General features: G+C 35.4%; 1 protein-coding gene across 1 annotated transcript in view; it reads right to left on the bottom strand.

Moving 5' to 3' along the window:
- The window catches only part of gpc1b (glypican 1b), a 172,770-nt gene that overhangs the window by 64,206 nt on the left and 87,539 nt on the right, over positions 1–21,025 (bottom strand). Inside the window, exon 2 of the mRNA XM_056480945.1 lies at positions 14,937–15,095. Coding sequence (XP_056336920.1) covers positions 14,937–15,095 — 159 coding nt within the window. The remainder of the gene's footprint in view (positions 1–14,936; positions 15,096–21,025) is intronic.

Below are 21,025 nucleotides of genomic sequence, written 5' to 3'. Positions count from 1 at the left end.
GCTCATGAAACGCTACTGAGAATCTCCTCAGCCTTACAGAGAATCCAGTAACCAACACAAACACACCCTAAAATCACATTGACATGGCCATATTTAACCTCCTAAAACATCATAACAGCTCATTATGCTTGAACATACTTTTAGTTGTGATTTTAGACAAAACAAACTTTCCTGGAGACAAACCTTTCAGCACAAACTCAACCTGATGACAGATATAAGTACACTGATAATAAGAGAAATGAAAGGGAGTATGACATGATTACATGATTACAGGAGAGATAGATGATGGATGAATGACAGACAGACAAGTAGACTGATGGATAGAATGATTTATGGATATAATGGATGAATTACAATAGATGGTGATAAGGACTGATAGATAGGTGGATGCATAAAAAAGAGGGAGGGATGGATTGATAGATGGGTGGATGGATACAAAAGAGGGATGGGTGGATGGGTGGATGGAATATTAGACAGGCAGACAGAAGCATGGATGGAGAAACTATGAGAGGATGGATGGATCAAAAGAGTGAACAATGGATGGATGCATCAAAAGAGGGAACAGTGGATAGATGGATGGATGGACGGACAAACTATGGGAAGATAGATGGATCAAAAGAGGCAACATTGGAGGGATGGATGGATGGAAGGATGGATGGATAGATGGATGAATGAATAGACAAACTAAGGAAGGATGGATGAAAAGGAACATTGGACAGACAGACAGACAGACAGACAGACAGACAGACAGACAGACAGACAGACAGATAGATAGATAGATAGATAGATAGAACAATGGATAGATAGATAGATAGATAGATAGATAGATGGATGGATGGATGGATGGATGGATGGATGGATGGATGGATGGATGGATGGATGGATGGATGGATGGATGGATGGATGGATGGATGGATGGATGGATGGATGGATGGATGGATGGATGGATGGATGGATGGATGGATGGATGGATGGATGGATGGATGGATGGATGGATGGATGGATGGATGGATGGATGGACGGATAGATAGATAGATTGATAGAACGATGGACGGACGGACGGACGGACGGACGGACGGACGGACGGACGGACGGACGGATGGATAGATAGATAGATAGATAGATAGATAGATAGATAGATAGATAGAACAATGGACGGATGGATAAATGGATAGATGGATAGATAGATAGATAGATAGATAGATAGATGGATAGATGGATAGATGGATAGATGGATAGATGGATAGATGGATAGATAGATAGATAGATAGATAGATAGATAGATAGATAGATAGATAGATAGATAGATAGATAGATAGATAGATAGATAGATGGATAGATGGATAGATGGATAGATGGATGGATGGATGGATGGATGGATGGATGGATGGATGGATGGATGGATAGACGGACAGACGGACAGACGGACAGACAGACAGACAGACAGACAGACAGACAGACAGACAGACAGACAGATAGATAGATAGATAGATAGATAGATAGATAGATAGATAGATAGATAGAAGCAGCTAAATTAACAAATACTGGATAGATTAAGTAAAGGATACAGTAACAGATACACCACTCTTCACTGCCATTTTTTCCTCTAAATTCTTCAGAAAAAGATCTATTCAACGAAAACTGGATACATCTGAGAGAAAGAACTAAAAAGAAACCAAAATCAATACAGAATTAACAACATCTCTAGAGATTTACGATCTAAGAGGCTTAGCCCCAATTTGCTGTAAATTGATCGCATTTCCAGATAGTAAAGAGCAAGAACTGGAAACAAACGTTCATGTTTTTGACAGCGCACATGATTCAGAGAGGTTGTGTTATCATGTTAGCAATAAATATTGTCACATATTGCATTGTTAATGCCTTGAGTCTTTCAAATCTTGCATAAATACCTGCGTGCACACGCACACACACACACACGCACGGAGGGTATAATCCACCAGAGCTGCTTACTGTGCCAAGCGTAATTCATGCTGGGAAACACACACTGACCAGATCTCCTCACTGTGCCACAGCACTCGAGAAATAATCACAGTTCAAGCCTTCCTGCCATAAGCACACCACAATATGTGTGTGTGAGAGTGAGTTTGAACACAAACACACTCAGACTCCTGGAGGTGAGCTGGCACAGACATGTTTTAAACCCCTAAATTGGCACTTATGAACTCCAGAATGACAGAGAGACAGACTTTTTTCAACTTTAAGTACCAAAGACACACAGTAGAAAAGAGAGAGAGAGAGAGAGAGAGAGAGAGAGAGAGAGAGAGAGAGAGAGAGAGAGAGAGAGAGAGACTTTTGACTTTTCACAACACCTTTAATGAACATTAAAATTCTTTGAATACATCATCCAAAAAGTTATAAAATATTACTTTTTTTTTTTTTTTTAGTTTTTAAGAAAAACGAACATTTACCAATTAAACACCAATTTTCCTGAATCACACACAGTCACCAAAACCCCTCCAATACCCCATTTCCATTCAAAATACAGAATATTATTGACATGTTTGTAATATGTATATTCAATCACCACTCGCGACTCCACTAGAGATTTAAACAGAGTAATTATGTTTACATTTTCACCAGAATTTTTACATTGATGAGATTTTAAAATCACAAGTTTAGCTTGTCCAATTAAGAAATTGATAAGTGTGCATTTTTGCTGACAAGACTTCTTGTATCTGCAACCAAAAATGAATAGACTATTAGAAAAAATAAAGCCTAATCTTACAATCATGTTCTCTAATAGTTCAAGCAATGGTTTAAGTCTGACACATTCACAGAACATATGAAAGACATTGTCGAGAAGGTTACAAAAAGGACATACTGGTTGAACAGTCTCATTAATCTTGGACACAAAAGAATTTGAGGCTATAATACAATGTAGTATTCTCCACTGAATGTCTCCACATCTTTTGGAGGTAGGAGGCTTATAAAATAACCTCCAAGATGGATGGATATCAGTGGAAACAGAAAGCCAAGACCTCCATTTAGTGTCCGGTCTTTGCAACAACTGACCCAATTGTGAAATTTTCACACACATATGGTATAACACCTTTTTCTCAATGCAATTAAAATCCAATGCACCATACCCTTTCAGCAATTTTATCTGGTTATTTTCATCAGATTCCCAATCTTTAAAAACAACTTTAAGTACAGGAAAAGACCTATGGATAAAACCACACCGTAGAACATTATTAATAAAATCAGTAAAACTCTGTGGAAAAGCTGCCCTAATATTCTTCATTAGACCTTCTACGATTCTTAATGAATTTATCCCAGTTTGACTGGCAATTACATGTGCTGGTTTCCATTGGCCATCATTTAAATCAATCAGATCGATGACTTTTGTTAAGCCAGCAGTCAGACATTTAGTAATTAAAGAAGATGGCACATTGTCTAACTGAAAAAGTGGATTGAAAAAAAGAGGTTCTAAAACACCATAATGGTCATCTTCATGTCTCAAAACTTTAAAACAACTCCAAAACTTGATCAGTCCCAAATAAAACCTAAAAGGCAATGATTGCACTTTTTCCAGGAGATTCTTCTGCATTAAAAACAACTGTTTTTCTATACCGAATCCACCAATTTTCTGCAGTATATATGATCCAAATACAACCCAAGGCGCAGGTTCAGAATTGTACAAAAGCTTTTGTAGTGACTGTAGTCTCATTGCCAAAACCTTGGACTCTAGGTGTATTAGCCCTTGACCACCCTCTGCCACAGGTAGATAAAGGACACCTGGAGGAAGCCAATGGTAGCCATCCCAAAAAAAATTAACAAATGCCTTTTGTACTCCAGAAAGTAATTCTTTTGGCGGATCCAAAACAGTAAATTTGTGCCATAGCATAGAAGCTGCTAAATTATTAACGACCAAACATCTCCCCCTAAAGGAGAGGTGTGGAAGAATCCATCGCCACTTAAGAATTCTTAAAATTACCTTGTCTGCTAACCCTTGCCAGTTCTTATCTGTATATTCGTTTGTCCCAAAATATATTCCAAGGATTCTGAACCCATCTTTGGCCCAGCTACATTGCTGAGGTAAACTAGGTGGTCCTGCATCCTGCCAGTCACCCAACAATAAGGATGTACATTTCTCCCAATTAATACGTGCTGATGATGCTTGCTGATACGTGTTTAAAGAAGAAGTTAAAATCGAAACATCTTTTGAATCTTTTATAACTACTGTTACATCGTCAGCATAAGCTGTAAGTTTGACTGAAGGATTATTAGGAATATTAAAACCGCTCAGTTGCCTCCTGAGTGATATTAGTAAAGGTTCAATAGAAATGGCATATAAAAGACCAGAAAGAGGACACCCTTGCCTTATTCCTCTAGTTACAGGAAAAGGCCTGGTTAATGAACCATTTATCTTCAGCATGCTAAAAATTCTATTGTTTAACATCTTAACGAGAGACACAAAATAAGGGCCAAAACCAAAAGCTTCTAGCGTTTTAAATAAATACTGGTGATCGACTCTGTCAAAAGCTTTTTCTTGATCCAAAGAAAGGAACCCAATGTCCATGTTGTGCATTTTGGCCACAGTAATCATATCTCTTATCAAGAAGAGATTATCAAAAATTGTCCTTTTCGGAACACAAAAAGTTTGGTCCATGTGAATAACTGAGGCCATATATTGCTTAAGTCTATTGGTCAGAGATTTAGATAATATTTTAAAATCAACACATATTAGTGATACTGGCCGCCAGTTCTTTAAACATCCAAGGTCTCCTTTTTTAGGGATCAAAGTCAGAATAGCCCTTCTACTGCTCAGAGGAAGGGTGCCTTGATGAATGCATTCAAGAAAGACTTCATACATGTCCTGACCCAATAGTTCCCAGAACGCCTTAAAAAATTCTGCTGTAAGTCCATCCAGACCAGGTGACTTCCCCGAACACATTTCTTGGACAGCTTGCGAAAGCTCTCCAAAAGTCAAAGGCTTATCCAAGTCATTTTGTTCTTCTTCTGATAATTTTGATACCTCCTTTAACAATGAGTTGACTGCTGTGTCGTCACATAACTCTGAACAGTATAAATCCTCATAAAATGAAAGGGCATAAGATTGAATCTCTTGTTGATCAGTTATCACTCCCCCTCCTGGAATTTTCAGCTGATGAAGACTTTTCTGTTCCCTTGGTTTCTTTTCAAGTCCAAAAAAGAAAGATGTGGGAGCATCCATATCATTCAGTTGTGCAAACCTGGTCCTCAGAAAGGCATCCTTTCCTTTTTCTTCCAATAGATTTTTTAAAAGAAGTTTATCATTTGCAACAGAGTCAGTAAAAGTTGAGTTGTTGGTACAGTCACTGCTTTGCCCAAGTATAGCTTGTTCGAGGGACCTCATTCTTGTTTTGAGCATTCCAGCATTATGGGCAGTGTACTGCTGACAAAAAGACTTCATTTGTGTTTTTCCAACATCCCACCATTGATTCAGTGACTGAAAATGACTTCTCTCCTCTCTCCAAGCTTTCCAGAAAAGATTGAAAGAGTGAATAAAAGTGCAGTCCTGCAATAATCTATTATTAAAACGCCAATGTGATTTAAAAGGCTTAGAAAGAGAGACTGATACAACAACTGATACATAGTGATGATCAGACAGGAAAGATGGTGCAATCGAGCAATTAAAAAACCTACCTCTAGTGCCCTTTTCAACATAAAACCGATCAAGCCTTGCCCCTGACAAATTATTTGAATTATTTTTTAACCATGTGTACTGTCTCACTCCAGGAAAAGCTTCCCTCCACACATCAACTAACTTATGTTCATTAATTATTTTTTTTAAACACTCAGCAGAAGAATTATGAGGTTCATTGTGATTCCTGTCCAGATGTGAATCAATAGTGCAATTAAAATCCCCTCCAATTATAATCATATTCCCCCGAGGACACTGTAATATGGCATCAGAAAGTATTTTAAAGAAAGAAACACGGTCATGACCAACAGTTGGTGCATAAACATTAATAAAAGAGAAATAGGCATCTCCTATAACAATATCAGCCCTCAATATACGACCAGGTATTATTTCTATTGCATTTGACTGCATACTGACATGTGGGGAAAAAAGAAATGCTACACCAGCACTAAGGTTTGTGCCATGGCTTAGTAAAACATTTCCCTTCCACCCACTATGCCACTGTGCCTGATTTTGATGGTCTGTATGCGTTTCTTGCAAGAAAATAACATCAGCCTTTTTGAGCCGCAGATAATCAAATAAAGCAACTCTCTTTTTGGTGCTCCGACAACCGTTAACATTAAAAGTCGCAATGTTTAAGGTTGCCATGGCAAAAAGAATGCAAATAATAAAATATATAATCTTATACATTAGTCCTGTTTGTTTTTTCTCAATCCAAATTATCAATCATTTTTTTAACAGTAGTGACATGTTTCCTTAATCGGAATCTTTTAAGTTTATCGAGCTCATCCAATGATGCTTTTCTCATTGCTACAGCACAGGATTCCACAAACAGTTGTAAATCTGGGAAATACTTCTCTATTTTTGGCCTTCGTTGATTAAAGGTTTCATCAAGAAAACTGTTAAGTTCTTGTACCGTGTAATAAGATGGTTTTATTTGCGAATTGCGTCTTTTTTCAACACGACTTTCTTTTATATTGTCATTAACAAGATCCATCACATATGATTCTTCACTATCATAATTAATGTCAATGGACTGAGCCTCACCACTCTCAGACAGTTGATCAGCTTCAGCCAGTACCAGGCCATCAGTCTCTCGCGAGTCGCGAGGCTTCCCGTCTCCCCCGAGCCCGTTCAGCTCTGCGGGGTGCTCCGGTTCATCACTGTTTCCAGCAGCAGCGGTTCCACCGCTCGCCGCGCTGCGCACTTCAGCGCATACATCAGTGTTCACCGAACACTCTCCTGCAGTCTCATTCGCTGCATCCACTTTCAGATTTTCATCGTCTTTTAACAATGAATCTGAATCAGCCCGTTGGTCAGTGTCGTTATTGTCATTCTGATTTTCATTTTCCGTGCCAACTTGCTCCGCGATTGCGGTCGGCTCAGTCTCATTCACATTTATATTTTGGTTTGTCATCTTATTATTTGTACATCTCAATTTTGTATGACCGTAAACCCCACAAGAGAAGCATTTCATTGACTCTGTACTGATAAAAATTGTGTAATCCTTACCGGCCAGAGTCAATTTTGCAGAGACGTCCAAGTGTTGGAATTCAGCATTTAAAATGATAGCAGTTTGGCGTCTAAAAGACATAATGTGTTTTAATTCTGGGTTTTTTACCCCAAGTGGGATCATTTTAATTGGCATCACAATTTTGCCATAGCGGCTAAGTAACCGCTCGAGTGATTCATTTGAGATGAATGGAGGCACATTAGAGAGAGTTACTTTTTTTGAAGGGCTCGACAGTGGTAACACGGGTAAAAAAGTATCGCCAACAGACAGTCCGGCCTCAACTAAGTGATGAACCATTGACTCTTCCTTCAAAAACACAACAACTGCCTTGTTCATTCTGGATGCCGATAATATATTCCTGGCGCCTATTTCTGCGCTTATAGCTGTCAAACAGTCCTCAATGGTGATTGATTCATCCGGTAAACATTTACAACCATGTCGGGCTGTTAAAGAAGCAAACCCATCTGAATCTGCCGGCATGTTCTCGACCTCTAGATAATTAAATGTTATAAACTAAATCTCACTTGTAGAAAAAGAGAAGAGAAAATGAATGAAAACTCACTCAAACAAGCCGCCAGTCGCTCCAACACTCACGCAGCCCTCCCAGCTACCCCGTACATCCGCACATGCGCGCACACGCAGAGAGAGAGAGAGAGAGAGAGAGAGAGAGAGAGAGTGTGTTTGTGTTTCTACAGTATATATTGCATCAGTTTGTTACTCCAATGTCTTTATGCTTTAGATAATATAATATAATGTATTGTAATGTAATATAATGTAATGTAATGTAATGTAATGTAATGTAATGTAATGTAATATAATATAATATAATGTAATATAATATAATATAATATAATATAATATAATATAATGTAATATAATATAATATAATGTAATATAATATAATATAATATAATATAATATAATATAATATAATATAATATAATATAATATATTATAATATAATATATAACATAATATTAATTATATTATTTTATATTATAATATATTATAGGATATTATATTATATTATATTATATTATATTATATTATATTATATTATATTATATTATATTACATTATATTATATTATATTATATTATATTATATTATATTATATTACATTATATTATATTATATTATATTATATTATATTATATTATATTATATTATATTATATTATATTACATTATATTTAACTATAAATATACATTACATAAAACAAACAAATACAAATGTAGTAGACATGAAATGGTTTGTATGTGGTGGAGGGTCACAAGGGTTACGTGGTGTGTTTATATTGGGCACCTGTTCATTCACAGGGATAGAAAGAGGGGTGAGCGGGGAGGCGGTTATTCTTTGTTGATCAAACCCAAAATCAAATCAAATCTACTCTGTCGAAATATCAAGGTATGTTTTGTTTATAGTGAAAATAAACAAGAGAAGACACTGGAACAACTTCTTGCATTATTTCAATTTTTATTTGATGTTTGCATCACAAATCAAATCTCAAGTTTAGCCTTTCAGCTGTTACTCAATGTAGCCGCTACAACAAAAATAGCATATTTTTGAAGTACTGTATTTATTTTTTATATATTTGTATTGTAATAATTTTCATTTATTTCATATTTATCGAATTGTGTGATCTAATAAGTGTAATATAACCAAAAAATTCTGTGTTACTGGAATTCTTTGCTTATTAATATGAAAAAAGGTCAGTTTAAGTTTTATATCAGGGCTTTATTTAAATTGTATTTATTTACTACTGTATATATTAATATCTATACACAAAAGATCATATATGCTTATTTTATTACTGTATAACAATAACAAAAATGGATTTTTATTACTTATTACAATGACAATGAAAATAATTGTAATGGCCTTAAAAACAGACTTCAAATTATTCATGCAAAATACAATTGTACATCGCTAGACATAAATGAGTACACTACATTTTGAAAATGAATATTTTTTATCCATTTCTCAGTGAATATGCAACATATGTTGGTGTATTTGAACAAAACAGATTTATTAAATGGATATTTTCATTGAAATAATATTTTAGCCACCGAACATCTTTAAACATAGAAAAATAATACAATTCAATTCATGTAAAATATTGGAAACAAAAATTACAAACTACAAAATGTCAACACGATTTTAGATATTTTGTTGTCTTAAAATTTTTTTATTTCATATTATTCACTAACATCAATTTCAGTGTACTCATTTTGGACCGTTATTTTACGCTTTTTTTGGGATTAGCTCCAGATTTGGCTTTAGTACTGAAACCTATGGGACCGGTATGCATATGAATTTTGGTGCCTAATTTCGGTGCCACTGGTGCTGTGACAGGGATGTAAGAAGCATCAAGGGGTACTTCAAAAGCACATACTGGTCACACCATCACCATGTCACACCATCCCCGAGTGAGCAACTTGCTTCAGATTCATCAACAGGCATGATTGCGTTCATCAAATTTGCGTAAACTAAGTGATCTAAAGTATGGCTATATTTTACAAGCAAGGATTCTGACACATCAACGTGAAGCTGATGCTTTACAAAAGTTGTGTGTAAGGGGGGAAACACGTCAAACTTATAGAAACATTTGAAGACACAGGGAATCAACTTAATCGCAGAAGAATGTCTGACAGCTTGCAACATCACCTGGCACTTTCATGGATTATATTTACATGGAATACTACGATTTTAATATGATTAAGACAATACTCTGACTAAGAGTCTCTCACGTAAACAGAGATTTTTGATTACCTCAGGACCACAGAGAACCGCGTGGTTTTGTGGCTTTGTTTTTCCATTCGGCCTGCGGTAGGCTATCAAATTTCATTAAAACAACACTCTTCAACCAGTCCTTACTTCGAATAATCATCAATTACCGCAGTTTGTCATGGGGCATTAACAATATGTTGCTAAATGAAAGTGAAAGCGGCGAACTACAGTTAAAGTTGAAAAATTAATGAAACAGTGAATGAAGCACCCGAAATTACATGAAACTCCGGAGGAAACGTGGATGACCTGGTGATGCAATGTTTACATTGTTCTACTTACATTAAATCTAAATCCCAAATATCAGAAATGACAACAGATTGTTAAGATTTAATTCATGTCAGTTTTGATGTTATTGATTAATGCATTGACTTGACAGATTTCATTCATTTTTCTTCTGCTTTTTCCCTGGTTTCAAGAGTTCACACTTAGATATTGTTTGACAACTGTTAGCAAGTTTGGCATGCTGTCCCGGGAGAGAACCCTGAGCTCGGAGATAGGTGAGCCCAGGGCTCCCGCCTGGTCCATAGAGCATATGAGGGGAGTACGAGATCAGGTGGTTCTCGAGAGCTCCCCGAGGTAAAAGAAAAAAGGAGGAGAAGGGGTGGATGGGGGGTTTCTTCGGAAAACGAAGATAAGAGAGTAGTTCTAGCTAGGCTACTTATAGTGAGTTGGGGTTAATCTGATTGGCTAACTAGTGAATGTAGATGAGTGGCCAGCTGCAGTCAATCATATCACGTGCTCCTCTCGAAATTAGTTTGAAAACTTCACTTATCAAAGCGGAATGAACCACAACTTACTTGAGAGATTTTTAATTTTAGGTGGTTTGTGTAATGTGTTTTATGTTTGGTAAAATAATTTATAATAGCATCTTTAGTGATTTTCAACTAAAGACACTGTCTTGTCCCATTAGGTGGATTTAGAGGTTTTTGCATAAAAAGCACAAGTGGATTTAGCTGGTTTTGACGCAAAAGAAAGTCTAACTTGTTAAAAAACAAAGAATTGTCTAAAGTGACATTTTTGAAAAAAAAGTATTTTATTTACTAGCTAATAACCTTTTCATTACATATAAAATGGAACTTCTGGACCTAATTATAGGAGCCTGATAGAAAATGCTTGTTTACAAGAAAAGAGCTCTGATGGATTTATAGAGTTTTGCATCAGAACTCTTCAAATATAATATAGTAAAACTTCCTGAAGAAAATATTAATTTAAATGAGAGATTAGTGAGGGGTGTACTCATATGTTGAGCACAGCAACAACAGAGATATACTAAAAATAAGATGTAGAAATAAAGTGTTTTTACAATTCACTATTTGCTTGTTCTTTTAAATTGCGACACCTGCAACAGCAACACACATAATGCATTCCACTGTGTGTAGCATGCTTTGATGTCACTGAGAAGTTGTTTGTCCTTTACAGACAGAACTAATCAAAACAAATCACACACCCACACACGCACCATTATACACAAAAGGCAAAAACGCTGATTAAAACGCCTACACAGCGAGACAGAAAGATAGCATTATGAAGCCAGAGAAAGATCAAGAGACAGAATTATATACGCAATATATATATACACAACAATATACACACTATTGCAAGACTAGCATGCTGTGAACATGTTTGGTCATATCGTTCGATCTCTGTCTTTCCAAACACAATCACTCAGGTAAGAAGGCATGAATAACATCCACACTCACAGTATTAAGCAGGAGCGTGTGTGTGTGTGTGTGTGTGTGTTTGTGTAAGCAAGTGAGAAATCCTCACAAACACACTGAGAGACCATCTGTCTAATGCTGCAAGCTTTTATCAGTGGAGCTCTAAGAAATCAAGCACTGGTCTGTACAGACAAACTACTACCGTCATTCTCAGTACTCTAGATCAGTTCTTCTCAACCACTTGACATTTATACGAGTACAACAGTCTGTGCTTTGGAATTAAAAAGTAAGCTTTTTTTATGACAATTATTTACCTCATACAAATATTTTGTTCAAGAAAAGCTGATAAACATTTATAAACAGATCTGTTGTTCGCTCTTAGGTTGCCGATCGATTGTATATGCTTTTGTTAAAGACATTTGTCTGCATTGATTCAACTCATTTTTAAAACAATCTTTATTATTAGTGAATTAACTCGTGGAAAAACTACATTACCCATGATGCTCTACAGAAAATTCCACCAATCAGATTAACAATGAGCTAAAATACAGAATTAGCTCTTAAATGTAAATACTAATCACTGCACATGGATAACTTTATTATTTTATAACAATAATGAGAATGCAGATTTTTTTTTTTTTTTTTACTTTATACCAATGAGAATTTAGGCAAAAATATAAACAAAAATAAATAAGTGCTTGCGACGAACAACTGTATAAGTAAAAAAAATATATTAAAAAATTTAGATAACCATGTGACATTAATTGTATGTGTGAACTTTGCATACAGAAACAGTTTGGGGATATTTTCACACAACAAAGCGTCTTCGTTTAAACATTAAATAAGCGTCACGCGGAAAAAACGCCTATGTCCACTAAGGGCATACTCACACATTGTACAGTTGCCTTCAACCGGGCCAAAGCACACTTGTCCCCCCTCCTGTCTCCCCCGACGGCCCGCACTCTCATTACATTCGGGCCTGGGCACGCTTACGTCATCGATGATGCGCTGGTCAGAAGCGCTCTCGCTCAGCACAGTGGAGATTTCTTTAGTTATATCGTCGTTTAAGTCATTTGATATGCAGCGACACGCAGTCAAATATTTCGCCGAACAGATCAGCCACTTTTGACGTTCATAAATAGTCATAAAGTCCTCGTGCTGCAGGTATTAGGAAGTTTGCTGAAGGTGCGAGCTTTAGTGCAGTGAGAGGTTTGCGTCTTGAATGAACTACACCATTTACGTTCATTGAACAGTAAGAATGATTAATAAACGCATATGAAACAGTCTCTTAAAAGTCACGTCTTGCTATCAGTTTCGGGCTTTGGCGCGTTTTGCACTCACACACAAGTGAACCGGGCTCTGGCACACCTCTTCCAACCGGGCTCTGGCACACCTCTTCCAACCGGGCCAGGGCCGGCCAAGTGAACCGTGCCTGAGCCCAATTCAGAGCACTCACACTTCTCAAACGATCCAGGAAACGGGCCTGGGTTCGGATAGCATAGTGTGAGTAGGCCCTAAGAAGAATAGAGATGCTGGTTGCTGTCATGTCCACTCCGGACATTAAAAGGCATATCCTCAACAACAAAAGGAGAGCTGACATGAACAATTGGAAGCACAGAGTTAGGGGCCGATCACACCGAACACGCTTTTTGCATTGAGAGGCACCTTTTTGTATGGTTTTGTATGGTTTACTCTTCCTTTTTTTGTTGACAAGAAAAAAAGAAGGCTGGTGCGCTTTTTATATTGATAGGCAATGACTGAATCAGCTGGCTATTGTGTGAGGGTGTTGCTATTGATATTGGTATAATTTTAATATATAATAATATTGTGATATTCAAGATTTGTGATTCATACAGCTCCGGATAACTCAAAACAGCAACCACTAGTGTCTCCTCCATCTTAAAAAGTCTCTGTAGTTGTCTTAACAACACAAACACTGCAGACACCTCAACCTCTGCTTTTATTTGATTGGAGAATGAAAAGACGTGACTGACGAAATGCGATTTTTCTGCTCAGAGTGGATTTTATTTCAACTGCGAGTGCAAAGCGCTCAGTGACAAAAACTCAGCAGCAGGGGGTTAACACACAAGGCATGCAGGGCACATCAGCACTCCGCAAAATGTTAGTAAATCATTCAAAAAAGGCACCTCTCAATGCAAAAAACGCGTTCAGTGTGATCGGCCTATAAGGAAGGCTTTAAGGGATACTGGGAAATCATATCTGAATCGAAAAGGAGGACAAAAACCAGGGAAAAATCCACCAAAAGAGGTGCGTGGAAGAACCGTATATGTGATGTAATCTCTCTCTCTCTCTAAATGTGCCAAGGAGCGCTAAACAGCACAATAACAGTTAATCTATCAAAATAAACCCCATATCATATATAATAAAGCTGTATCGATGCATATTTCCTGCCAGTTTTGTGTAAACTATGGCAAGCAGATTTTATTTGTTTATATATTTATTTATATGGTGAGATGGTGGACAGCGAGAACAGTTTGAAGTAGAATATACTAAATAAACTTTTATAAATAAACGACAATATTTAGCTATGATGTCTGTCTGCATTTTATGTATTTATTGCTGCATTTATTTGTTTATTGTAAATAACTGATTGTTATTGCCTGTACTGTAAGAGGTCTATGTATTGTACACTGTTCATACTGTATTTTCTGTTTTTAAATAATAATAATAATAATAATAATAATAATAATAATCATCATAGTCATATTAATAATAATAATACACTTAAAAGAAACATTTAATATTAACCTGAAGTTTCTGTTACTGTATTAAATCTAAGATAAAGGAATCAGATCTTTAGTGGTTTAAAGTGATATGATCAATTGCAGTTTTATTGTTATTCCACACTATGGACATATACCGTTTCTCCACATTTGAGAAATATAAATAACAGTAACTTTTGATTTTAATACGGACACTGAAGAATGTTCTCTTCTTAGAATTGAAAAGCTTTTGTTGTCTATCTTCAAGTAAAATAAAAATATATAATATAATGTTCACAATCCAAACGAAAACAAAAATGTATTACTCAAAATTTGAAAATATGGACTTAGATGGTTCTTCCATCTCAAGGCTTCAAATGTGAAAGTGCAAAAGAAGATGACGTCCTAAAAAATAATAGGAGAATATGTACTATAACACCCATGATGCGACACATTTGAAAATTCTACCAATCAGAGTCATGGCAAGCAAAGTGTGTCAAAAAACACAATTTTTTTTTACTTCCACAACCTGACGGCAAACCTGTAGTAAAAGTGACCATCTTGCATGACACGACACTGCATGTGACATATGGCAGAGAGTTACTGACCGTCGAAGCTCTTGAACTGTCCGTTGAGCTTGGCCTGTAATGAGCGTCCAGATTCCTTCACCTGCGACTCAAACTCTCGTCTGCTGAGGTTCAGGAGATTCTCCTCCATCCCAGACGTGCAGCAGGTGTAGCCCTGAGCACACACGCGGAGGTGCTCACCTGGCAAAGACAGAGATAGTTCACAATATTAGCAAAACCTGCATTTAGCCATCCAATCCCCATTCATTGATTGATTCATTCATTCATTGATTTATTGATTTGTTCACTCATTTATTCATTGTTCATTATTCATTCGTTCATTAATCCATTCATTGATTTGTTAATTCATTCATTCCTTCATTTGATCATTGACTCGTTCACTCATTAAATGATTCCTTCATTTCTTCATTCATTGATTTCTTCATTCATTCATTCATTCATTTGTTCATTCATTCGTTGATTTGTTCATCTGTACATTCATTGATTCGTTCATTCATTTCTTCATTCATTCTTTTATTCCTTGATTTTTTCATTCTTTCATTCATAGATTCGTTCATTTGTACATTCATTGATTTGTTCTTCAATTTGTTTGTTCATTCATTTGTTTGTTTGTTCATTCGTTGATTCATTAATTTGTTCATTCATTGATTCGTTCATTGACTTATCCATTGATTCATTCATTCATTCATTCATTCATTTATTCATTCATTCAATTATTCATTCATTCGATCTTTCATTCATTCATTCCTTCGTTCATTCGTTTATTAATTTGTTCATTCATTGATTTATTTGTTCATTCATACATTTAATTGTTCATTCGTTCATTCATTGGTTAATTCATACATACATACATACATTCATTGATTCACTCATTCATTGATTTGTTCATTCATTCGTTCATTCATTGATTTGTTTATTTGTACATTCATTGATTTGTTCATTCATTGATTAATTCATTCTTTCATTTATTTTTTAATTAATTTATACAGATATAATTTAATATATTATATATTAATTTATTGTAGTTGTCTAATTCATTAATTTATTTATTCTTTCATTTGTACATTCATTGATTCGTTTATCAATTTGTTCCCTCGTTCATTTGTTTGTTTGTTCAGTCGTTCATTTGTTGATTCATTCATTTGTTCATTTATTGATTAATTCATTTGCACATTGATTTGTTCATATGCTCATTAATTTGTTTGTTCGTTCATTCATTCATTCATTCATTCATTCATTCATTCATTCATTCATTCATTCATTCATTCATTCTATCATTTGTTCTTGACTTATTGATTGATTCATTCATTTGATTCATTCATTCATTTGTTAATCTATTCATTTAATTGTTCATTCTTTCATTTGTTTATTGGTTTGTTAATTTATTAATTAATTCATAAATTTGTTCATTGATTCATTAATTAATTGATTCATTCATTTGTTCATTCATTTGTTCATTCATTCATTCATTCATTCAATCATTCATTTGTTTGTTCGTTCATTCATCGGTTCAATCATTCATTCATTCATTCATTCGTCTGTTCATTCATTCATAGATTTTTTTATTTATTTGTTCATTCATACATTTTTTTGTTTATTCATTCATTCATTCATTGGTTTGTTTATTCATACTTTCATTTATATTTTTGTCCATTCATTCATTGATTTGTTCATTCACTCATTCTCGACATTATTGATTGACTGACTGGAGTAATGAGGATGATGAGCAATTTGTAACTTAAAAACTGTCAGGCTTTGGTCATAAATCTACTGTGTGCCAGCGTTCATTTCTAATTCACAAACATTTCTTCAAACCTCCTATAAAGGAGGCTTGAGGCATTAATAGACTACTGCAGTTCTTAAGAGATAAAAACTGATCAATTGACTGAGCATTTGCAAATGACACCAACAGTTTTTCAATGGTGTTCAGATGCAGTGTCTACTAGCAATGCTTCAACCACACTTACCGGTTCCTGTTTATGCTGTTTTTACATTACATGATACATATTTTACAATGTGCTTTTCCCCCTGAAGCCATTACTCTGCAGCATCACATGTCCACTCTGACTGTATTTTGGGGGCGTATTTGCTTTTCCCCCAAGATCCTTAAAGGAATGTAAAGCAAATTTCTGATCATTTTGCAAATTTTCTTTGCTAGAAAATGGTACTCATGGCAGTTTATATACAGTATTTTAGGGCTGCACAATTAATTAAAATGAAATCGAGATTGAAATTTAGCAAAAGCTGTGATTATATTATAGAATCATCTCACAGAAGGATTTATTTCAGACCCTAGGCTGGAGTTATGAGGTGAATAGTGTTGAAATAACCCTTCAGTAGTGGATCTGTGTATGTGCCTGTTGTGCGATTGACAGATCAACATCACAGCACAGTTATATAATAAATAGGTTGTAAATAGTAATTGAAAGTTTCCACTCAATCGACTGGTGTTCACCCGTGGTCTATAGAAGCAATGACACAATCAGTCAATGTGAAATCTCTCTGTCATAATCAGAGTTCAGCTTTCAAATGATCATACTAGCATGACAAATATTTAGGATTTTTTAGCGGTCAGCATACACAAAAAGCGTAAAGGAAAAATAGTTAAATATTTGTTTAGAACATCATCGACAGTAAAACTACAACAACAACTACTAATCTACTACAACAACTACTACTACTACTACAACTATTACTACTTCTACTACTACTACTACTACAACCACTCCTACTAAAACTACTACTAATTACAAAACAACAACTACTACTACCACTAATACTACTACAACTAATTGCAAAACAACAATTACTACCACCACTATTACTATTTACAAAAAAAACTACAAGTACTACTACAACTATTAATACCACCACCTCTACTTCAACAACAACAACTACTACTACTAATTACAAAACAACTACAACAACAACTACTACTACTTCTTCTACAACTACTACTAATACCACCACCACCACTTCAACAACAATTACTACTACTACTAATTACAAAACAACAACAACAACAACAACAACAACTACTACTACTTCTACTTCTTCTACAACTACTACTAATACCACCACCACCACTTCAACAACAATTACTACTACTACTAATTACAAAACAACAACAACAACAACAACAACAACAACTACTACTACTACTTCTACAACTACTACTAATACCACCACCACCACTACTTCAACAACAATTACTACTACTACTAATTACAAAACAACAACAACAACAACAACTACCACTACAACTACTAATACCTCCACTACTACTACAACTTCTAATACCACAATCTCTAATTCAACAACAACAACAACAACAACAACAACAACAACTACTACTACTACTACTTCTACTTCTTCTACAACTACTACTAATACCACCACCACCACTACTTCAACAACAATTACTACTACTACTAATTACAAAACAACAACAACAACAACAACAACAACAACAACAACAACTACTACTACTACTACTACTACTACAACTACTAATACCTCCACTACTACTACAACTTCTAATACCACAATCTCTAATTCAACAACAACAACAACAACTACTACTACGTACAAAACAACAGCTACTACCACTACAACTACTAATACCACCACTACTACTAGAACTACTAATACCGCCACCTCTACTTCAACAATAACAACAACAACAACAACAACAACTACTATAACTACTAATATCACCACTACTACTAGAACTACTAGTACCGCCACCTCTACTTCAACAACAACAGCTACTACTACTAACTACTACTACTCCAACTACTAATATCACCACTACTACAACTACTAATACCACCACCTCCTCTACTTCAACAACAACAACAACAACAGCTACTACTATTACCAATTACAAAACAAAAACAACTACTACCACCACTAGTACTGATTACAAATCGTCTACTACTATTGCTACAACTACTAATACCATAACTAGTAATACCACAACAACAACAACAACAACAACAACAACAACAACAACTACACAACTCCTAGTAATCCACAACTACTACTACTACTACTACCACCACCACCACGACAGTGACAACAACAACTACTACAAATTATAAAACAACAACAAAAAAAACAACAACAACAACTACTAATACCACCACCTCTACTTCAACAACAACAACAAAAACAACACAACTACTCCTACCACATATAATCAGAGAGATAGATTCTCTTTAAATCAGTCAAACAGTTCTTTTAACAGAAAGGAGCCACACCAACATTCTTATTTATTGCTATATTGCAATAAATAAGTAAGTAAGTAAGTAAGTAAAAGTGACTAGTAAGTAAAAATTCACAAAATTCACAATTTAGCCACACAGACTCCTATTCGTCCCACATAAATAACAGTAATGCATACCTAACTAACCACATAGAGACTGTGTCTGTTCCTCGTATTATTAGATCAAGAAACAAACGTACTGTGTGCTCCAGAAATAATCTATTAAGAATTAAACCAGAAAAAACACTAAAAAGTGAAAATACAAATTTCATGAAGCTTGGTCTCCTAAACATCAGGTCACTAGCACCTAAAGCACTTATCATAAATGAAATAATAACAGATAACAATCTTAATGCACTCTGTCTCACTGAAACCTGGCTGAAACAAAATGACTATATTAGTTTAAATGAGGCAACTCCTCCAGGATTCTTATATAAACATGAGGCTCGTCAACTGGTCGTGGTGGTGGAGTCGCGTCAATCTTTAGTGATATTCTTAATGTTAATCAGAGAAACGGACTTATGTTTAGCTCCTTTGAAGTACTAGCGCTTAATGTTGTCCTTCCAAACACTATGCAAAAACCTATGTTATCTCTCGCTCTAATCACCATATATAGACCTCCAGGACCCTATGTCAATTTTCTAAAAGAGTTTTCTGATTTTATCTCTGACTTACTAGTTAAAACTGATAAAATACTAATTGTAGGAGACTTTAACATCCACATAGATGACGCTAACGACACATTAGGGCTCGCGTTTACGGACCTGCTGGTCTCACTAGAAATAAAGCAAAATGTTATTGGTCCAACTCATCGCCTAAAGCATACACTAGATCTAATTCTGTCTTATGGAATTGAGGTCACTGATGTAGACATTATACCACAAAGTGATGATATTACAGACCACTACCTCTTACTATATAAGCTGTGTTTACCTGAAATTAGCAGATCCGCTCCGATATATCGTCCTAGTAGAACTATTGTTCCATCCACTAAAGATGAATTTATAAATAACTTACCTGATCTTTCTCTACTTCGAATGCACCCGCAAACGCAAATGACCTTGATGTAGTAACCAGCAGTATGGATGCCATCTTTACTAGCACTTTAAATACTGTGGCACCCATCAAACTAAAAAAGGCTAGAGAGAATAAAACTACACCGTGGTATAATAGTCATACCCGCGCTCTCAAAACAGCAACCCGTGCCCTGGAACGTAAATGGAAAAAAACTAATTTAGAAGTCTTTAGAATTGCATACAAAGACAGTATGTCCAGCTATAGGAGGGCTTTAAAATCTGCCAGGGCTGAGCACCTCCGCAAACTGATAGAAAATAATCAAAACAATCCTAGATTCTTATTTAACACCATCGCTAAATTAACAAATAATCGGTCATCTTTGGAACAAAACGTTCCACCGCAAATTAGTAGTGATGACTTCATGAATTTTTCAGTGATAAAATAGAAGGCTTTAGACAGAAAATAGGAGATATTAAACTTTCTGCACCGCCTTATACTTCAGATCCAGTAAACACGCCTCTGAATCTAAATAACCTACAGTGCTTTAAAATCATAGAACAGGAAGAGCTAGACAAAATTATAATAGCTCTAAATCAGCTACGTGTATATTGGACCCAATTCCAACAAAGTTACTGAAAGAATTGCTACCTGTTATAGGAGAACCTCTTCTTAACATTATCAACTCTTCTTTATCTTTAGGCCATGTTCCAAATCCCTACAAGTTAGCTGTTATTAAACCTATTATTAAGAAACCACAACTGGAACCCAGCAACTTAGCTAATTATAGGCCTATTTCAAACCTTCCATTTATATCTAAAATACTAGA

The sequence above is a fragment of the Danio aesculapii genome, chromosome 2 (genome assembly GCF_903798145.1).
Source record: "Danio aesculapii chromosome 2, fDanAes4.1, whole genome shotgun sequence".
Lineage (NCBI taxonomy): Eukaryota > Metazoa > Chordata > Actinopteri > Cypriniformes > Danionidae > Danio > Danio aesculapii.
Note: the sequence above shows the minus strand (reverse complement) of the source record. Positions and strands in the feature narration are given on the sequence as shown.